The sequence below is a fragment of the Bubalus kerabau genome, chromosome 1 (assembly GCF_029407905.1).
Source record: "Bubalus kerabau isolate K-KA32 ecotype Philippines breed swamp buffalo chromosome 1, PCC_UOA_SB_1v2, whole genome shotgun sequence".
Taxonomy (NCBI): Eukaryota; Metazoa; Chordata; class Mammalia; order Artiodactyla; family Bovidae; genus Bubalus; species Bubalus kerabau.
Genome location: NC_073624.1, coordinates 16735470 through 16756574, shown reverse-complemented (window position 1 = coordinate 16756574; position 21105 = coordinate 16735470). Strand labels below are relative to the sequence as shown.

Sequence of the window (21105 nt, the reverse complement as noted above, 5' to 3'; positions counted from 1 at the left end):
ACTGCCCCATCCCCTGGGGGGCAGGAGACAGTCCTTCATATTCCCTGGTCTATCAACAGGGCTTGCAGTGAATTGCTGCAGACCCAGCTCAAAGAATCCTTGCCCAGAATGGATCAGGCTCAACCTCATACCTAAACTACCTAAAATTCCACTCTTTCCCTAAACCCTTAACTCCATCAACATTCCTAAGAGGAGCACCAGTGTCCTTTGGCAGGTGCTGCCCATCCCGAGTCCAGCAGAACTAAAAGCTATGGGTTTCTGTGCAGTTTTCTTCAGTCTCCATGTCCACACATCATTCCCATCCTCAGTCTTTCTTTTTTTTTTTTTTCCTTTTTAGACTATTTTTTATGTAGATCATTTTTAAACTCTTTATTGAATTTATTACAACATTGTTTCTGTTTTATGTTTTGGTTTTTTGGCCCCAAGGCATGTGGGATGTTAGCTTCTCCACCAGGGATGGAACCTGCTGGAAGGCAAAGTCTTAACCACTCGGCCACCAGGGAAGTCCTCCCAACCTTTTTCGTGTGTACTGTTGCAACACCCTCACCTGAGCACTTACACTCAGTTCTCTCTGATATCCTCCTCTCATAGTTCCCAAAGGGATTGCCTTCCTTTTTCCAATGTTTAAATCACTACCAAATTTAATGTTGTCAAACAGTTTTCACTAACAAGTCATTATTCTTGAAAAGATTGGATTCTCCTCACTTCACAAACGTTCCCAAATATAAATGACAATTATTGAAAAATCACAGCTAATTGCAAATTAAATACATTACTTGTAACCAATCTTTTCAGACACATAATTAGAAAAATTATTAATATTTTTGCAACAGAAATTTATCTTTAATTGAGAAATACATCCCAAATTTGGTGGAGCAACACCTTCAAAATTTAGAACTCTTTTTTTTATATGGAGAATAGTTGGTTTACAATGTTGCATTCGTTTCAGGTGGTGATGTTGCTATTTAGTCGCTAAGTCGTGTCCACCTCTTTTGCAGACCCATGGACTGCAGCCCTTCAGTCTGCTCTGTCCATGGGATTTTCCAGGCAGGAATAATGTAGAGGGTTGCCATTTCCTTCTCCAGGGGTTCTTCCCCACCCAGGGATTGGACCCACGTCTCCTGCACTGGTAGGCAGGCTCCTTATCACTGAGCCACCAGTGAAGCCCCAGTTTCAGGTGTACAGCAAAGTAAAGTAGTTATACATATACAAAAGGATCTTCTTAACATGTGAGTCTGATCAGGCCACATCCCGGCTATAAACCTTTCAAAAGACTTCCCATCTCTCATAGCACAAAATCCAAACGACTTTAGCTAACAAAGTCCATTGTACACCTGATCCCTGCCCAACTCACCAGCCTCAAATCCGGTGTCTGCCCTTTTCACTGTGCTCTAACTGCCTGGCCCTCTTCCCATGCTTGGAACATGCTGGACACTTTTCTGCCTCAGGACCTTTGCATCTGCTCTTCCCTCTGCCTGGATTCTTCAGGATGAGCTTACATTTCGCTTCCATCAGGCCTTCCCTGAACATCCAGTCTGAGATGACTTCCCCTCTGCTTGCCTCCTATTCTCTACCTCAGTTCCTTGCTTCTTTCAGAGCATTAGCGCAACTTATCATTTTTATTATGTCTGAAAAGCAAAAGCGTTAGTTGTTCAGTCATGTCTGACTCTTTACGACCCCATGGACTGTAGCCCACCAGGCTTCCCTGTCCATAGAGTTTTCCAGGCCAGAATACTGGAGTGGGTAGCCATTCCTTTCTCCAAGGGGTCTTCCCAACCTAGGGATCGAACCTGGGTCTCCTGCATTGCAGGTGGATTCTTAACCATCTAAGCCACCATGGAAGCTCTTACTACATGTCTTCTTACTTTTAAAAATCTATCTCCCCAGCTAAAATGTAAACTCAATGAAGGCAGAGATTTCGTTCCATCTTAGGTCGCATTGTATCCCCATAACCTAGCAGAATGGCAGAGTACTTGTATTTACTAAATCTTTGTTGAATAAATAAGGATAAATAAAATAAAAATAGGAAGAGGAATGTTACCAATATTAGCAATGTGGGGGAAAGATCAAGAAGAAGCAGATGGCAGACTATCTCTTTAAAAGAATGCCACAGAAAACAGAAGCTTTTGTAGGTAGCCCTCAATTATTGAGTTTGTGGGTTTTCATTCCCCTTTCTCTCTCTTCCACTTCCTGCCTTTTTTCAGCCATTTGCTTACTCAGCCACTCCACCAGGGCTTACAAGAAAAACAGAAGGAGATGGAAACTCAATTAGTCCCTATGGTCCCTGTGGTCAGCTTGGAGATGAATAAAGAAGAGGCTGCAACTGTTAGCTCAAAAGATTTTTCTTTTTTCTTTTTTTGCTCATTTTATTTATCCCTCATAATCATGAATAATAGTGAGAATTTATGTACATATATGTGTTCAATTGGTCAGTTGTGTCTGACTCTTTGCAGCGCCATGGACTGTAGCCTGCCAGGCTCCTCTGCCTGTGGAATTTTCCAGGCAAGAATATCGGAATGGATAGCTGTTCCCTTCTCCAAGGGATCTTCCCAAACCAGGGATCAAACCCAGGTCTCCTGCATTGCAGGCAGATTCTTTACCATCTGAGCCACTAGGGAAGCCCAAAACCCAATCTGCGTACCCTAGGTTACTTATTTCCTTGATTACAACATGCTAACTGCTTGAGAGTTTGGGATCCACACTGCTAAGTTTCCAGATAAAAAAGAGATGAAATAAAACAAGCGAGATGGATGGTTGGTTGGTTTGGTGCTAGTAGTAATTTGTTCCCTATTTGCTTTCAACCCAGGAGTGCTTTCTGCAGGAGACGAGCCTTGGGAAAAGAGAACCAGAGAATGGAGCTGGGGCAGAGGGCAGAGGGATGTAAGAATAGTCAGGAACTGAAAGTGGAGACTGAAAAAAGGGGCACAGGGCAACCCAGAAAATGCCCAGCCCTGCCCTAGGACCTCCTCCCGTGAAAGCAAGTTACACCCACCCAGCTTTCCCAGGAGCCTTGCTCCAGCCTCACCTGCTCCAGCTTCCAGAGGAATTTGACTGGCCGGGCACTCTCAAGTAGAGGCCAGTAGAGGAAGGCAATTCTGCAGCCGTGGACAGTCAGTGAGTAGTGAGAGAAGCCGTCCTCTGGGGGCAGAGGATGGGGACAGGAGTCAAACACAGCACTGGAGGCAAGAACAGATTCAAAGTGCCAGAAGGGAGGGCTCCCTGGATTATCTTTATTCCTTCAGGTTCTCTCTGTCTCTCTCTAATTCTTCAGGATCTGTCACTCTCTCTCCCTCTCTCTGAGACTCACACACATACACACAGAGTCCAGTGTTGGGTTTTTCTCAGGCACTCTGATTGGCTGAGGGGAGACAGTGACCAGCCTGTCCCTACCCAGATCTTTACTGTTCCTTTGGTTAATACAAACTTCATGGGTAGTGATCCTTTTCAGATCAAGAGAAATGAGCTCTGAAAAGAGGCAGAAATGAAAGAATAGGTCAAGGCTGAGCCCCCCTGAGAGGGGAATCCCCCTGCCATAGAGGGAAGGGGGTCCTGGAGGCTGGAGCTCACGAGCCCTTATAGGAGGAGGCCAGGGTGGTAGTGGAAGGGAAAGAATGGGGCCCAGCATTACTCTGGCTCTTCCATTTTGATAGGGGGCTTTACAGGGAGCAGATTCAGGGGAGGGGGCAGTCTACTACACAGGGGATGCAAAGCGATCAGGCAGCTACAGTGAGAAGGGCAGTGAGCAGTTCCATCACGCAGAGAGCAGTAGGATCTCAGCTCATCCTCTGGGACTGTGAAACCAGCACTGCTATCTTACATACGAAGGGAAAGAGAAATGACCCACTCATAGCCACCAACTGGACACTGACAGAGGCCGGACACAAAGCCAGTCCTCCCCATGCTCAGACGGGTGCCCTGAGGAAGGCTCACCGTTCTGGACAGTGTTACACACGATGGTTTCCTCTTCCTTCTTGCCCTTGTTGGGAGTGACACCATGCTTCATCCAGAAGGACAGGGTAAAGTGGTCACTGAGGCTGTCCGGGGGCCCGGAGCCCAGCCCTGCAGCTCCCCCCAGGGGCACCTGCACCGCCTGGGTGCCATTGAACCAGTAGATGAGGCTGCTGTCCTGGCTGTAGTGCACCGAGAGGCCCGCCGTCCAGTTGGCATTGGGGCCGGGCATGGGCAGCAGATCCACCTCCCCAGGGGCCGCGCCTGCAGGAGCCCCAGAAGCACAGGTGTCGGAGCCGAGAGGCGGCAGATGGGGGACGGGATGTGGGCAGGAAAAGACCCCCTACAGCTACTTCCACCACCTCCTCTGGCCTCTCAGACTAGAAAGGAAGGGCTAGGAATAGCTCTCCAGTGACCTCAGCTCCTCCAGCTCGTCATCACTCCCTGCCATTGTTCCGTATTGTATCTGGTGATTTTCTTGGGCCATAATCATGCATCTTTGCCAACCACATGTTTATGTGCTCTTTGGGCCACAAGAGACAACCACACGCCACAACCCCCATAGATATAGACGTCTCTGTGTGCTATGCTAAGTCGCTTCAGTCGTATCCAACTCTTTGCAACCCCATGGACTGCAGCCCACCAGGCTCCTCTGTCCATGGGATTCTCCAGGCAAGAATACTGAAGTGGGTTGCCGTGCCCTCCTCCAGGGGATCTTCCCCACCCAGGGATCGAACATGAGTCTCTTTTATGTCTCCTGCATTGGCAGGTGGGCTCTTTACCACTAGTGCTCCCTGGGAAGCTCTGATATATATACATCTATGGATGGGCTTCCCTAATAGCTCAGTTGGTAAAGAATCCGCCTGCAATGCAGGAGACCCCAGTTTGATTTCTGGGTCAGAAAGATCTGCTGGAGAAGGGATAGGCTACCCATTCCAGTATTCTTGGGCTTCCCTTGTGACTCAGCTAGTAAAGAATCCTCCTGCCCTGCAGGAGACCTGGGTTCGATCCCTGGGTTGGGAGGATCCTTGGAGAAGGGAAAGGTTACCCACTCAGTATTCTGGCCTGGAGAATTCCATGGACTGTAAAGTCCATGGGGTCGCAAAGAGTTGGACACAACTGAGCAACTTTCACTCCACTTATGGATGGGCAAAGGAAGATGTAAAACAGGTTCTTTTTACTTTTGGTGGCACGGCATGACTTGCAAGATCTTAGTTCCCCAACCAGGGATTGAACCTGCACCCTCTGCAATGAAAAGCATGTAGTCGTAACCACTGCACTGCTAGGGAAGTCCCAAGACAGATTCCTAAGAGAGGTAGAGGAGGGTCAGGAAAAGGCTGGGGGAATGGGTGATGGGCACAGGCAGGGAGGATGGGGGGAGGGCCACAGGGAATCACACCCACCGCAGAGTTTCCGCAGTGCACGCTCTGAGTAGTTGTCACGGTCACAGCCCTTGGCCACATGGCTGGTCTGCAGCTCTATGGTGGCCTGAATGTTCCAGAGAGGTTCATCACAGGTCTCCAGGCGGATACCAGGGAACAGAGCCAAGCTTCCAGCGCCTGGCGCATATTCAATCCTTTTGTTCCAGCCTGCAGGGGTGAGAGGGAGCAGGCAGTGGAGCAGAGTCGGTTAAGGCAGCCCCTCCTACCCATTCTGCTGATGGTCTTGGGTTCCTCTGAAAATGGCCAGCCAGGGGAGACAGCTACAAGTCTGCCCCCCAAATGTTGTCATTCAGTTGCTTAGTCGTGTCCACCCCCATGGACTGTAGCACCCCAGGCTTCCCTGTCCCTCACCATCCCCCGGAGTTTGCCCAAGTTCATATCCATTGAATTGATGATGCCATCCAACCATCTCATCTTCTGTCATCCCCTCCTCCTCCTGCCCTCAATCTTTCCCAGCATCAGGGCCTTTTCCAATAAGTCAACTCTTCGCATCAGGTGGCCCCCCATATATCCCTCCCGAGCTCCTAGACTGGCCCCTGTGGTTGTCAGAAGGGAGGAAGAAGGAAACCAAGGTGAAGGATGAATCATGGGCCCCAAAGCATAGTTCCTCACCTTGCCAGCTGGGTTTACAGGTGGGCTTCACCTGGATCTCCACCTCGGCATCATCCGCCGCCCTCTTCTTCCCACAGTCATAAGCCGTCACCGTGAACTTGTAGAGCTTCTCACCACTGTACTGTAGCTTCTCCGTGTTCTCAATGTTCCCTGGGGTGGGGGACAGAGAGGATCAGGGGCACTAGAGGAAGTCTGGGGGAGGACTCAGGAGCTAACTTTAGGGTAGGTGAATTAGGCAGCAGGAAGCAGGCAGGAAAGAATCTGGGGAAAGAAGTTCCATGTCTGGGAAGCAGGATGAGGAATGAGGAGGTGAGGGACAGAACAAGTGGAGGGCGCAGCCCCGGGGCATCACAAAGGATGTGAGCGCCCAGGGCTGAGCAGCTGGGGTGGCAGGGGCTGGACTCACCGTCATTGTCAATGAGGAAGGGGGTGTTGGGCGTGAGGATCTCGTAATAGCAGATCTGGCTGTACTGGGGGGAGCAGTCGCCATCAATGGCCTCCACCCGAAGGATGCGGTCATACAGCTTCCCCTCGGTCACTGCCGCGCGGTACAGCCGCTCCACAAACACTGGGGCAAACTCGTTCACGTCGTTGACCCGCACATGTACGGTGGCCCTGCAGGTGCCAGAGCAAGAAGAGAAGAAGGAAGGGTCAGCCACAGATGGGAGTCCACACCAGAAGCCAAGGAGATGGAACCAGTGTGACCCAGAGCCTGGTCACGTTCATCCGTCCCCCATTCAGGGGTACCAGGTACCACAAAGGGAGAGGAACCTCAGGAGAAAGGGTGACTGATGTACAGGGTGAAAATGACCCTGGGGGCCATCGGTGGCTGGTTTTGATGACTTCTGTACAGAATATTAAAGGATAGGATGGCAAGATGCATGAGACAGGATTCTGAATCCGGCAGGTTGTTTTTTCATGAAATCAGGTCCAATCAAGGCAGATGCAGAGTAAAAGCCAAAATAAAACCAACCATATTCAGGGAAGTGGCTTCCCCAGTGGCTAAGCAGTAAAGAATCTGCCTGCAATGCAGGAGAAGCAGGAGACACAGATTCGATCCCTAGGTCTGGAAGATCCCCTGGAGAAGGGCATGGCAACCCACTCCAGTATTCTTGCCTGGAGAACCCCACAGACAGAGGAGCCTGGGGGGCTACAGTGCATGAAGTCGCAGAGCCGGCCACAACTGAGCAACTGAGCACACACACATATTCAGGGAAGTGTTTTTGTACCAAAGTCTCAAGTCATCTGATGTGTGCAGTGAGCTGTGGCCTCTCCCCACTCCGACCCCCATGGGGCAAGCAGAGGAGCTGGGGGTGGGGCTAAACCCTTCATGCTGAGCCTTGCCCCCAGCCCAGATTCAGGCACCCAAAGCCCAGAGGCAAAGGTCCTATCTCCAAATGGGAAATTGAGTCATCACGTAAAGCAGTTTATATCCAGCGCCTCTCAGTGGCCCGGGAGACAAGACCGCCCACCTTCCCACCATTCTCAAGTGAGAAGTGAGCTGGGAGCAGACAGAGGTAGGAGTCCCGAGTCCCAGCCTCCTTCCTGCCCACTCTCACCCACTGCTGTGCATGTGCATAGTGCACATTCTGTGTGTGAGTGTGGTACACACAGGTGCCGGGCAGTGGGAAGGAATCCAGGTGTGTACTGAAGTGCCATCCTCCTCCTCACTCTCTTAGCATCCTGTCTCTGTGTATTGGATCCTCTCCCAACTGGCAGGCACTGTGGTGCCTGCTTTTGACACAAACCATCTCCTTTCATCTTCACAGTGACCTTAAGAAGCAGGCATCATCATTGCTCCATTTTACAGACAAGCGAAAGCAAATCCAGAAAGACTAAGCTGTCCACGGTCAAAAGAAACAGAGCCCAGACTGGTCCCACTGAGCTTCACCACATGCTCCTGTCCCCCTTGGCTGAAGGCTCCTAAACCCCATGAACAGAGAGGGGAGGGGATAGATCGTCAAGATGGTGAGGACAGAGGGAAGTAAGGGGCCTGGTCGTGGCGGGGGGACCTGCAGCAGAGGGCAAGGGCAGGGGCAGGGCGTCCTCACTTGTGGGACTTCTTGGTGTTGGCCCCGTCTGGGCCCTCGCCGCAGTCGTAGGCCTGGATGGTGAAGGTGTGCTCCTTCTGGGCCTCGCAGTCCACCGGCTCCTTGGCCCGGATCAGCCCTTCTCCTGTCGCTTTGTCCAGGATCACGGCCTCAAAGGGCACCCCGGACCCATGGAGCCGGAAGCCACAAATCTCACCTGGCCGGGGGCAGGAGTGGGGTGGGGGGGCGGGGGGGGGACAAGGATGAGGTTCCTGCACCACTTCCAGGGTCTCCTTCCATCGCTCGCCAACCTCCCCCCAGGCCCCCACTTCACCTCTCCTCCCAGACCCAGTCTTTTTTCTTGCACATGGAAAAGCATCAATTATCCAACATTCACTCCAATCCCAGGTTCCCTGAGCACAACCTCTGAGCCACCAGCTCTGAGAGCTGGCAAAATCTGGATGTGTTAACCCCTGCCTGCCCACATCCTCCTCTGACTCACTTTACTGTGCCACTGCTCTTCACCATCGCCGGGTTCCCTCCTGGAGCCTCAGTCTTCCACTTTGCCCAAGTCCTCACTGCTCTCCCTCCCAGGACCTCCCCCCTCCTCCCTTGCCCCTGCCCTCCCGCCCACTTCTCTCTGTCCCACCCACCCTGCCCTGCCCCAGCCCAACTTACCTGCATAGCGCAAGGGAGCATCCTTGTCCAAGGCAAAGAGCGGTGGGTTCAGCAGGACCGTGTTGTCATTCTCCATGACGATGCCTTGGTATTCTGCCTCAATCCATGGCTTGTGCTTGTTGGCTGACCCCACCCCCAGGGAGAGCAGAGGAAGCACCTGTGAGCTGGCCCTCCACAGCCACACAACCCTTGTTGACCTAGACAGCACACGCCAGGCTCACCACCCTCTTCAGCCCCTGCAGAAGCGCCCGCAGCGGGAAGGGCTGAGGGCAAGAAATCAGCCATGAAAGGAGTCAGAGGTCACTGGATAGACAGTTTCCATGGCAACAGCCTGCCCTGTGGGGAGGAAGAGGTCCTGCCATCTCCCCTGGGAAAGCTGGTCAGAGGATGGAGACTTTTCTTAGGCATTTCAAGTGCTGGGGTGTGGACGTTGGGCCTCCAGGGAGCAGCAATGGGCCATTAGAGGGCCCTGGGAAAGGGAAGGGATAGATTAAGGGCAGAGTGGAGATTAGGAAAAGAAGACTAGATGTTTCCTGAGGTCCTGGTTGTTGATCTTCTCCACCATGACCACCACCCCATTTTGGTCCTGTTCCCTTCTTTTCCTGGCTAAGCCCCATCCTAAGGCCATTCTCCCAGAGGACAGGAAAGAGGAGAGAAGGAAGAAGGGAGATATATAGGACAGAGGGAGGGGGACAGAGAGGGGCAGGGATGGAGCAGAGGAATCAATGCCAAACTACGGGGCCCAGCAGAACTGGCATCCTCAGGGATTATCGAACTGGCCTAGAAATTCGACAAATCCCCTCCCTGCTTCTCGCCCTCACACCCAGAAGAACACACTCATAATCATAACCAGCTGACTCCTATGTCCCCCAGAAGGCCACCAAACCCCACACACCCTGAACCCCCTTCTTATAGAGTCACGGCTGAATCCTAATTCTCACCTATCCCACCCCTGTTCCCTTCAACCACCGGCCAATCCATGACAGGAGTGCAACCCACTCAGCCTCCATGTCTCCTCAACCACTACCAGACTCAACTCAATTCCATCTCCTCCCAGGACCAAGTGCCCACTAGCCACTGAGGGGCTCTGGGGAAGGCTCAGTGGGCTCCATCCCCCTCTACATCACCCCCAACCCCAACTTCCACTGCCTGCTCTATCGAATCCCATCAGGCCAAAGCACCAAGCTCCCAAAGCACATCCACAAGGGCCCATCATTGAGACCTGAAGACTTATCATCAGAGAGAAACTGAATCACCCAAAGGACACTCATCCCCAGCTTGTCATGGTGAGCGAGAAATCCTGAGTTCCATTCTTTCCTCCAGTGACACCCCCAAAGTCTTCTGGTATCTGGTATGCCTGCCCCTTCCTCGCTGAGGACCACCACAACCCCGTTCTCTAGGAGCAGAGGAGAAAGCCACAGATGATGCCTAAAAGGCAGCACAGGATGTGTTGGGAGGCTAAGAAGCCCACTGAGGTCAGAGACCGAGCTGAAGATGGAGAGGCTTCACACAGCTCACCACCACCCCTCGCCCTGCACCCTCTCCCTGGGTCTTCCCACTTCCTTCCTCTTGACCCCTAAACTCTCTCCTTGTGTCCATCTCCTCTCACTGACTCCTGTACTCCCTACCTCCTCCCTCCTGAGCTCTTCCCCTCGCCCTCTCCTCACCTGTTCTTCCCGATTTCTCTCCCTCTCCTTTGCCTCCACCTTGACCCTGGTCCATCCCCTGCTCATCCCCTCCCGCGCTTCACCTCCCTTCTCCTTCTCCCTTCCCCTCTCCCCACTCTTTAGCACCGCCCGCCCCCCCCCCACACACACACCCACCTCTGCCCTTTCCTGCTGTCTTCACCTACCTAAACCCTTGGCCCTCACCCCCTCCCTCTCTCCTGGCCCCTCTAACAGCCTCACCCAGCTAAATTTATCAGCCGTCTGCCAGAGAGGGCAGCTCTGGTAACCCTCAGCCCAGCCGTGTATGCAGGCGGAAGGGGATGGATGCAGAGGAACACGCCAACACATACGTGCTCCGAATTGCTGAACTGTGGGAACAGTTCCTCCCCGGGATGAGATGGAGAGGGATCAGATGGATGTGGCCACACACCCTCAGCGCCGGCACACCCCGTGAAACGGGGACCCGCCCAGAGAGGTCCATCACCCCCCTCAGGGACAGGTCCTTCTGAGACCCGAGATCGCTCCAGCAGGGAGCAATGGTGGCGGGGGGAGTGGGGGAGGAGATACAGACCCCAGGATGGTAATGGGGACCAACCTGGGAGCAAGAGAAGCACATGGGTAGAGACGGACCAGAGAGGAGGGACCAGAGAGAGGTTCTGGGGATGCCAGCGAGAAGAGAAGGGGACAGGTCTGAGAAAATGGATGGGAAGGGGGATGGTGCGAAGAACCACCTGTCGTGTCCCAGGGAGCCTTAAAGGGCGCCTGCCCGCCTCGACCCCCACATCGCGGGGCCTGAGACCCCCTCCCTCTGTGCCCCCACCCCCCCACCACCACACTCACCTTTGTTACAGAAGCTGGAGGGGATCAGGGAGGCCAGCAAGAGGGGAAACAGCAAGGGGGTCATGGCGTGTTGTTGGCAGGGCAGGGCCCCGATTGCTCGCCCCCAGAGCCTGGAGCCCTGCTTGTTCCACCTTGGGCAAGGGATGCAGGGGCTCTCCGAAGAGGGGAGGGGAGAGGGCAGAGAGCAGGGCAGAGATGGAAAGGAGCCTGCCGCCCAACCTAGTCCATGGGGCAGACCCGGGCAGACCCCAACCTGGGCGGCTGGGCAGGGGGGAACCGGCAGTGGCTGCTGCTCCTTCCTTCTGGAGCCGGGCGTCCTCACTCTCTCTCTCTCTCTCTCTCTCTCTCATTCCCACCCCATCCCCTCTACTGCAGGATGACGTCAGCACGGCCAGGCGAGGATTGATGGGGCCGCTGGCCAATCGGGTGGCTGGGGGGGCCAGGTGCTGCAGGGCGGGAGGGAGCCAATGGGACTGGGGAGCAGGGGCGGGAGGACTTGTTAGGGCTTTTTCCCCTGACTGCAATTTAGGGGAGCAAGGGAACTGCGGGGGCTGGGGAGGAAGCTGGAAAGCCGTAGAGGAGGTGGGGGAAAAGAGGGACAGGGAGAGGATCGCGCAGCTAGAAGCCCGGGGGTGGGAAGAGGAGACGTCAAACGGAGATCTGAAGGAGGCGAGGAGGGACAAGTATCCACGTCACCCCACCACCACCACCACCACCACCAACTCTGCATTAACCTCTTTTCACAGCCCATTCCATCAGCAGGACCCTGCTGGGTGCCTCCTGGGAACCGCCAAGTAAAACCCACAACCTGAGCCCCAGAGATGCTAGCCTTTCAGGTCCCAGCCCCCAGTCTCTGAGGAATCCAGGGGGTGGTCAGCAAGTCGGTGGACCGAGCTCTAGGACCCGAGGAAAAGCGAGATGTCTGTGCCCCACCTCCCCCACTCACCCCCAGGCACCTGTCGGGACAGTTCACCACCAGGTGGAATTTTTTCCTGCTGTCTACCCTGCCTGCCTCCCTCTCCCCAAATTTCTCATCTTAAACCATGTTGACCCAAACCAGCCTAGTTGGTTCAGAAGCCAGAAAAGTTGGTAGGTCTGAGAGGCAGAGAAGAGTGCGGTGTAGTGTGGTGGGGAGAGGGGAGGGTAAGGCGAGAGCACACCACCTCAGCCTCCAAAGGAACACATCTGGGAAGCATGGACTGTGCAATGAGGGTAGCTGATGGTGCCATCCACGACTCCAGAGGGAGAGGGGAAATCCCTGGGTCCCAAGCCAAAGAGTGTAGAATTCTCCAGAACAGCCAGCCAAACTCCTCCCTCACCTTCTGCTCCAGACTTTGAACTCAGCAACTCAGACAGCCCCCTCTGCAGTTTTTCTGCTTCCCTCCTCACGGTCCTGCAGGACAGGGTCCTGAGCTCCAGCGTCGGGGCCCCAGCTCAGCAGAGCTGTGCGACGAAGCTGTGGGGGCCAGCGCAGGAGGATTTTCTTCACTGGGGCTCCTGGCCAGTTGGCTGTCTGCACTTCTTTCCCCACCTCTTCTTCCCCTTCATACCTTTTGGAATCCCTGGTGAGACATTGCTAGAACTCATCCTTGGGTGAGTCCGAAAGGTCCCTCCCCGCCATGCAGTAAGGTCGGCTCCCTCCCCGGGGAGTCTGCTCCGGAGTTCTCCGGACAGTTCCCAAGCCTTCCACACTTGGGCTGGAAGCCAAAACTGACCTTCGGAAAGGCTCAAGTGTTACCTGACTGACAGCCCCCAGTCCTGGTCCAGGTTCCTTCCTCAGGAAAAGCCGAGGTCAAGCACAGCCTTGCCAAGTCCCCTGCCCATCTCTGGGGCTGTGGACACCAGCCTCACGCTCATCGTGGGGGAAGGGGAGAGGAAGTCTGGCAGGAGCTCTTATTGCAGCAGGGCCCCCAGCGCTATAAAAACCCTGGTAGCTAGGACCTTACACAGGCTGCCTCAGTGTGTGCAGAGCCTGGCTGGGAGACTCCCAGCCCCACCTGTCAGACGACACCCGCTTCATCCTCCCCCAGTCTCTTACATTCTCCTGAAATCTTGACTTCCACCTTGGCCAGCCTGGACCATGCCTCCCAACCTCACCGGCTACTACCGCTTCGTCTCCCAGAAGAACTTGGAGAACTACCTGCAAGCTCTGAGTAATGTCCTCGCCCCCTCTCAACCCTCTCACTCCCCTCCTCCCCTCCCCCTTCCTGCCTCCAATCCATTGAGGAGGGGGTGATGCTGGGGTCTGGACATTATAGACAGGCAGGGGGTAGGGGGTGCTGGCACCTGACTTGGGTCCCTTTACTAGCCAGGGACATTGCTAGGAGGGAGTAAATCCACAGTCCTAGACCCAGGCAAGGGGATGCTCCCAGCCCTGGGCTGCTGATGTGGGTGGGGAAGCCCCCGGCCCGCTAAAAGGACCCTCACTCAGACCCTTGCTCAGAGACGGTCCCCACAGATGTCAACATGGCTCTGCGGAAGATCGCCCTGCTGCTCAAGCCGGACAAGGAGATTGACCAGCGGGGCAACCACATGACAGTGAAAACCCTCAGCACCTTCCGAAACTATGTTCTGGAATTCGAGGTGGGAGTGGAGTTTGAGGAGGACCTGAGGACCGTGGATGGACGAAAATGCCAGGTGTCTTTTCTCAGGCCTGTGGGAAGGGGCTGTGGATGGGCATGGGGGCTCTTAACAACTGGGGGTGAAATAAAATGACCTGTCACAGCAAGATAAAATGATGACCACAGTAGCCTGCCCCGGGATGTCACCCACCAACCCCTGACTCTCTCCAGCGTCTCCTCTGCCCACTCTGAGCACCAGCCAAAAGGGCAACAGGAACAGGTGACCCTCAGGCCAATGAGCAAGCCTGTGCTCACCCTCTAGCCTGTGACCCTGTGGACACCACAGTCCCTTCTCTCAACCTCTGTAACTCCGCTCCTAGGCGGTCCTTTCTGCTTCTTTCGTGTTCCTTTTGACCTCCTCTGCAGACCCTCATTCCCCTATTAATCCCTTAAACTGAGATTTTCCCCTAGTATCTTTTTTTAAAATTAGAGGATAATTACTTTACAATATTGTGATGGTTTTTGCCATACATCAACATGAATTGACATTAGGTAAACATGTCTCCTCCCTCTTGAGCCCCTTTCCCACCTCCCTCACCATCCCACCCCTTTAGATTGTCACAGAGCACTTGCTTTGGGTTCCCTTCATCACACATTAAACTCCCACTGGCTATCTATTTTACTTATGGCAATATATATATTTCAATGCTATTCTCTCAAATCATCCTACCATCTCCTTCCCCCACTGTGTCCAAAATCTCTGTGTCTCCTTTGCTGCCTTGCAAGTAGGATCATCAGTACTATCTTTCTAGGTTCTCTATATATGCATTAATATGCGATATTTGTGTTTCTCTTTCTGACTTACTTGACTCTGTATAACAAGTTCTAGGTTCATCCACCTCATTAGAACTGACTCAAATGTGTTCCTTTTTATAGTGGAGTCATATCCCATTGTGTATATGTACCACAACTTCCTTATCCATTCATCTGTTGATGGCCATCTACGTTTCTTCTATTTCCTAGCTATTGCAAATAGTGCTGCAATCCCCTAGTATCTTGTCTTGACTTTCTCCCTCTTGTCTGTGTACTATCCATGGGCTAAAGCATATACACCCATGTGTTCAATGAAATCTACAAACTGCTCTAGACACAAACTCTCCAGTCAGAGGTGCCACCTGAGCTCCATGGCCAAGTTTCATCTGCCTGCAAAATGTTTCCATCTGGATGCCCCAAGGTCAAAGCCAAAGTCATTATCTTCCTACACAGACCTCTTCCTGCCTTTATATTTACTGTCTCCATCAATGGCAACAACCAGCAGGAACAAAGCCTGGGAGTCACAGTTATTGCCTTATGTTCCCTTACCCCTGTGTTCCCAACACATGCGTGTATACACACACACACACACACACACACATGCGTGCACATGTGCACCACATGTAATTAGTCAAGAAGCCTTTATAACTGTTCTGTGCTGTCCAATATGGCAGCTACTAACCATATAAAGATATTTGAAATGTAACTGGTCCAAATTTGACATGTGCTATCAGTATGAAATACACACTGGATTTTTAAGATAATACCAAACAAGAGTATAAGACACCTCAGAAATTGTATATTGATTACATGCTGAAATATTATAATATTTTAGGTTGAAATATATATATAATATAATATTACATGTAATAAAATTATAATATTTTAGGTTGAATAAAATATAATACTAAAATTAATTTCACCTGTTTCTTTTTGCTTTTCTAATGTGGCTACTAGAAATTTCTAAAATTATATATGTGGCTAGCATTTAGGACTCACTACATTTCTATTGAGCATCAGTTGTTTACACGGCTGTCATCTGTTTCTTCCTAGCTTTTCTAACACCACCTTATTTCAGGCCCTCATTTCTCATCTGGTGCCCCAAAATGGTTCCCATTCTTGACTCTCCTCTAATCCACTCTGCCTACCATAACCACAGTACTTTTAAAATGTAAAAGTGACCATGTCACTCCCTGACTTAAACCCTTTCAGACAACCTGCTATGTTCCAGGTAAGGTTCACATGCTCCACGTAGCATCCAAGGGCCTCCCCACAAAAACACTAGGCTAGAGCCCCCTCAAAACTATCTATTCGTCTTCCTTACCTCTGTTTCTTTTCTTGCTAGAAAGTTCCCATTATCTCCAATCTAATTAACTTCTTTCCTTGAAGACTCAGCTCTTCCCTCTCTGCTCCCATCACCAACAGTCTTGTTGGTATCACAGATATAATACCTACTGACCTCTCCTCTAACCGATCAAGATTCTGAGCTCCTTGGAAATTCCCAGGCGGTCCAGTGGTTAGGACTCTGAGCTTTCACTGCTGAGGGCCTGGGTTCCATCCCTTGTTGGGGAACTAAGATCCTACAAGCCATGTGGTATGGCAAAAAAAAAAAAAAAAAAGAACCAAAAAACAAACACGCATAAGATTCTGAACTCCTGGTTTGGGTAGGGCCTATCCTATTGGGGTTTCCCAGGTGGCACTAGTGATAAAGAATCCACCTGCCAAAGCAGGAGACACAAGAGATGGGCTTTCGATCCATGGGTTGGGAAGATCCCCTGGAGGAGGAAATGGCAACCCACTCCAGTAGTCCTGCCTGAAAAGTCCCAAGGACAGAGGAGCCTGGCGGGCTACAGCCCATGGGGTCACAAAGAATCGGAAATGACTGAGCAACTAAGCACACACATAGACTATTGAGGGTCCAAATAACGCTGCTTGGAATGCCTAGCTCTGGTCCACTCAGCTCTGATTTGGGGAGTTGACCCTTCATTCTCAAGGACATTGCAGCTGCCCTTGAGACTGAGAAAGAGGAGAAAAGAGATTCCCCGGTTGTCTCCCAACCAATCTCCCTTCTTTCCCAAAGTCTCCTCCAGGTCAGCCAGAAGTATCAGAGGACAAATTCTCCATTCTTCATCACCCAACCCCCAATTTCATCTCCCCCAACCCCGGGATTATCCTGCTTCATCCCCCTCTACCCAAATGGGCACTGTCACACAGTGTGGGGCCCCTTCCAGTGGCCTTTAGGAGTGGGAGGGGACGGGAGTTTTGCTGAGTCACTCAGAAGGAAGGGGCTGGAGCAAGACAGTGTCTGCTGTGATGCAGGGCGTGGGGGCAGCCCAGCAGAGTAAGGCGATGCATTTGGGGTACCCTACAACACCCCCCCCAGTCTTCCTTTATTCCTGCTTTCTCCATAGACCATAGTCACCTGGGAAGAGGAGCAGCTGGTTTGTGTGCAGAAAGGAGAGGTCCCTAACCGGGGCTGGCGACTCTGGCTGGAGGAAGAGATGTTATATCAGGTGAGCGGGGTGGGGACTGGGAGAGGAGATGCATGAGGGTGTGTCTGGGAGGGGGGCCTCCAGCTAGGACCCATTCCCTTGCCCAAATCAGGTAAGTCTACTACTCCAGCCCGCCCCCTGCCAAAGAAGGCAAGGAAGGAAGGAACATGGGAGCCCTGGGAAGAGTGGAGAGGGGAAGAAGTCAAGTGGCCATGGTGGGCCCTGGCTGCAGGTCAGATGCGTGTCCATAAATCATGACCGGAGACATGGAGACTTAGCCACTTCAGCTCCCTGACCAGATCCCTTCCTTCCTCTGGGATGGAAAGTTGAGGGTTTGGAAAAAGGTTACAGTTCCCCATATATCAAACACTCCAGCTGATGTATCCTGAAGGATTCAGTGGAGGTCAAGAAACTGAGAAAGGGGAGTGGCTGGTAAGAATCTTCTCTGTCCTTATTATTCCTACTCTGCCCCCAGGAAGTGACCGCACGAGATGCAGTGTGCCAGTGTGTCTTCAGGAAGGTCAAATAGCCGGAGAGGAGCTGAGGGCCCCCCTCCCCTCCTGGACCACATGAGTCCCCAGATTCCTCTTGCCTGTGTCCCCTTCAAGCCCAGATGGTCCCAGGTCAGCAGTCCTTGTCCCAGTCCACTCACCCTGCCTCTGCGTCCCCCTCCCCCGCACCATGTTAATCTATAACTTGCAGCCCCTGGGCCAAAGTCCTTTCCTTCTCACATTCCACTGCCCGATAGTGACCTCATATCCAGCTCAAGGTCTGCCTCCTGGATGAGAGAAACACGCAAAGGGAAAGGGCCTTTGAGAATAACGGACTTCCACTCTCTTTCATTCATTTGGCCTCTTATTTTCCATCTAAGAAAGCACTCAGCTTCATGTACTGGAGCATTAGTGGAAACTCCATCCTGGTGGAGCTTTTGAGAGTGACTGGACTCTCAAGAATCTAAGCAGGAGCTACTGGGGCTCTTGTCCAGTTCCTTGTCCTTCTTCTTGAGAAATTCCCTGGGCTGAATAGAACCAGGCCCAAGGCATGGCCCCAGCCACACAGAGTTCAACAGACATGTTGACTGACACCTAATGAGCCTTGCCAATCATATACTTGCATCCTACATGTTGGGGAAGAGGAATGGGTCAGGGTGAGACCTTTATCTGGTGCCAGGGGAGGAGGAAAGTTTCTAAATAGTGAGCTGGTCTCCATGTCTGCTTTGGGAAGGACAGGCAACAAGAGGGTCAAAAAGGACTGAAAAGGGAAACAGATGAAGGTGTCCACTTAAAAATAGTCACAACCTGAAAGTTCAGAGTTATGTTTTATTTGGTGAGAATTCTTAAGACTTCAGACCCAAAAGACAGCATCTCAGGTGACCCTGAGAACTGTTGGGGTGTGGGGGTTGTCATTCAGGTTATGTAGAAGTTTTGCAACAAGGGGCAGGTAGTCTGAACATCAAAAGATTATTGTTAATTAAGGAAAACCAGATATCTCAAGTTAAGGAATTTAGCGCTTTTCTATGTATGGGAAGATGCGAGAGCCTGGGCTTACTGAAAGCATTCCTTTCATATGCAGCTCAGCTATCTGGGGGCAGCATCCTGCAATTTGATTTGATTTGATTTGATTTGATTTGATTTTCACATCCTTAGTTCCTCAGTTGATGGACCATAAGGAGTGGCTGCAGCCTGACAGCTGCTGGATTGCAGGCATTGTTCTTCCTGGGTGCCCTGTGGGCTCAGAAATTCACTTTTGAAGGGCCAGACTCGATGTTGGCCGTGACATCCTTGTTTAGTGATATGGCTGGGCTTCCCAGGTGGCATGGTAATAAAGAATCCACCTGCCAAAGCAGGAGCTGCAGGAGACCCAGGTTCAATCCCTGGGTCAGGAAGTCCCCCTGGAGATAAGAATGGCAACCCACCCCAGTATTCTTGCCTGGAGAATCCCATGGACAGAGGAGCCTGGTGGGCTGCAGTCCATGGGGTGGCAAAAAGTTGGACACAACTGAGCAGGCGTGCACTACGACTCCATTTCTCAGAGGGTTCAAGGCCAAGGACTTGAAAGATGAAGGACATGAAGGTGTGAAGGCAATAGTAGGTGTGACGGCAACAGGCCTCAAAGACCCTCTGCCTACAGTCCAGCAAGGCTGGGGACAGAAGGTAAGAAGGACAACTGAAGACAGCATGGCTCCTCCTAGGGGCCCAGAATCACTGCCCTAAAAAACAGCCCAGAAGGGTAGGGCCTGTCCAGAGGTCAGGCCAGCTCCAGCCTCTGGTCACCTCCCTACCTACAGAGGCCTTGGCTCTTTCAGAATAAAAGTCCCGTGGGGCAAAAGCACAGAGAGAAGGCTCAGGTGGAGTGAGGATAGTGCCTGGCTGGAGCAGGGGAGGGGATTGCTGAAAAGTCCCTGGCAGGTGCTCACTGGATGCCCACCCCTGCCTCCTCTTCCTGCAATGGCTGGGCCCCTGCTCATTCGAGACGGTCTCTGGGGCTCGGCCACAAACTAGGATTGCAGCACTCAACCCCCGCACCAGCCTGGAACAAAATTTGGAAAAGACAAGGACAAGAACTCAGAGCGGACCTGAGCCTCTTCTTCCCTGCGCAGCCTCTTTGCAGGGCCTCCAGCAGAATGGGGAGGGGAGAGCCCTCCGAGAACTGGGGACCCTACCTTTCCCTTCTGGGCGCAGGGAAGCCATGGGGAAAATGCTCTGGGTGTGTATTCACCAGGTCCCGGCCACTCGGAGCTCACAGCGCATGTCCAGGTCTCTATGCACAGGACTGCCCGCTGTGCTCTGCATGTCGGTCCCTGGCTGGGGTCTCTCCAGAGGGCCTGACCTGGGAGCACGTTGGCTTCCCCGGTGACCACCGGACCCCAGCAGAAGCAGCCTCGTCCCCCAGGACTCCTATGATGCAAGCACCCACACCCGCCCCACCCGCGGGTCTGTTGCCTTCCCTGGAATCCTCCCCTCCAGGAGCCAGAATGCAACAAGAGGCCTATAGACACCAAAGGAACACGAGCCACCAGAGGATGGACTGAGCGGCTTCGGGGTACCTCCAAGTAGAAGTGGATACACCCAGATTCGGGCTGCTATTTCCCCTGTGGGCAGCAGGGGGCGCTGCTTGCTGCAGTGGGAGCCAGTTACCCACCAAATTCAGTCCCTCCTCCAACACCCTGTTGGATAGACACTCCATCCCTGCTCTGGCCAGACAGACAGACACACACACACAGTCCAGTTCTCAGTCACATGGGCTCACTATGCCAAGGCCCTACCCCTCATTCAAATCAGGCTGAACCACTCACTCTCAGATGGAGGAGTTAGTCACCAGGGGCGCTGATGGGTGAGTAATGCAAAGGCAAGGGTTGGGGTGCGGGCAAAACAGCTATGGACAAGTGGTCCCACCCCAGCCTTTCCAGGATCACAAAGTTGTGGATCCCAAGACCAGCCTTAATTTTGTTGACCAGTCTTAGCGCCCAGGGAGATGATCAGGAATCAAGGATGTTTATCTCCATGTGACATAGAGTGACTGCACCCCTCTAACCCAGCCCCATGCCAGGCCCCTGACCCCTCCCCATCCACCAGGCCCAGATAGCACTGAATGGTCACAAGCAACTGAACCCCAAATGATTCTCTGTGTGTGCTTAGTCATTCAGTTGTGTCTGACTCTTTGTGACCCCATGGACTATAGCCTGCCAGGCTCCTCTGTCCATGGGAATTCTCCTGGCAAGAATACTAGAGTGGGTTGCCTTGCCATCCTCCAAGGGATCTTCCTAACCCAGGGATTGAACCCAGGAAGTGGGTAGCCTATGCCTTCTCCAGGGTCTCCTGCATTGCAGGTGGATTCTTTACCAGCTGAGCTACCCTAGGTCAGTCCAGATCCCTGTGCTCAGAAGAAACTGACCAACCTGGATGAGAGGTCAGGAGTGGGCGTGTGCCCTGAAGCAGACAATCCCATGTTGCCCAAGAAATCAGACTCTGCTTTCTGGTTGGGGCTCCACAGGGGGCAGGAATGACAAAGTCTAAGCTGTG

The 21105-nt window shown here is 52.6% G+C and overlaps 2 protein-coding genes across 2 annotated transcripts in view; one reads left to right on the top strand and one right to left on the bottom strand.

The window, feature by feature from the left end:
• CLSTN3 (calsyntenin 3) overlaps positions 1-11519 on the bottom strand; it is a 29863-nt gene extending 18344 nt beyond the window's left edge. Inside the window, exons 1-8 of the mRNA XM_055569481.1 lie at positions 11218-11519; positions 8711-8833; positions 8054-8249; positions 6409-6617; positions 6003-6152; positions 5352-5537; positions 3931-4212; positions 3026-3138 (exon numbers count right to left, since the gene is read on the bottom strand). Of these exons, the coding sequence (XP_055425456.1) occupies positions 3026-3138; positions 3931-4212; positions 5352-5537; positions 6003-6152; positions 6409-6617; positions 8054-8249; positions 8711-8833; positions 11218-11281 (1323 nt within the window). The 5' untranslated portion in view covers positions 11282-11519. The remainder of the gene's footprint in view (positions 1-3025; positions 3139-3930; positions 4213-5351; positions 5538-6002; positions 6153-6408; positions 6618-8053; positions 8250-8710; positions 8834-11217) is intronic.
• Positions 11520-13297: 1778 nt separating this feature from the next.
• On the top strand, positions 13298-17612 carry RBP5 (retinol binding protein 5). The gene is made up of 4 exons (XM_055566094.1): positions 13298-13370; positions 13676-13854; positions 17003-17104; positions 17559-17612. The coding sequence occupies exons 1-4, from the start codon at positions 13298-13300 to the stop codon at positions 17610-17612; spliced, it is 408 nt and encodes a 135-aa protein (XP_055422069.1).
• The last annotated feature ends 3493 nt before the right edge of the window (positions 17613-21105 follow it).

Excerpts from the sequence above, each read along its gene's own strand:
- RBP5 (XM_055566094.1), top strand. The coding sequence starts at position 13,298 with ATGCCTCCCAACCTCACCGGCTACTACCGCTTCGTCTCCCAGAAGAAC. Across the intron at positions 13,371-13,675 it reads GAACTACCTGCAAGCTCTGA|ATGTCAACATGGCTCTGCGG; the intron begins GTAATGTCCTCG and ends CGGTCCCCACAG. Across the intron at positions 17,105-17,558 it reads AGGAAGAGATGTTATATCAG|GAAGTGACCGCACGAGATGC; the intron begins GTGAGCGGGGTG and ends CTCTGCCCCCAG.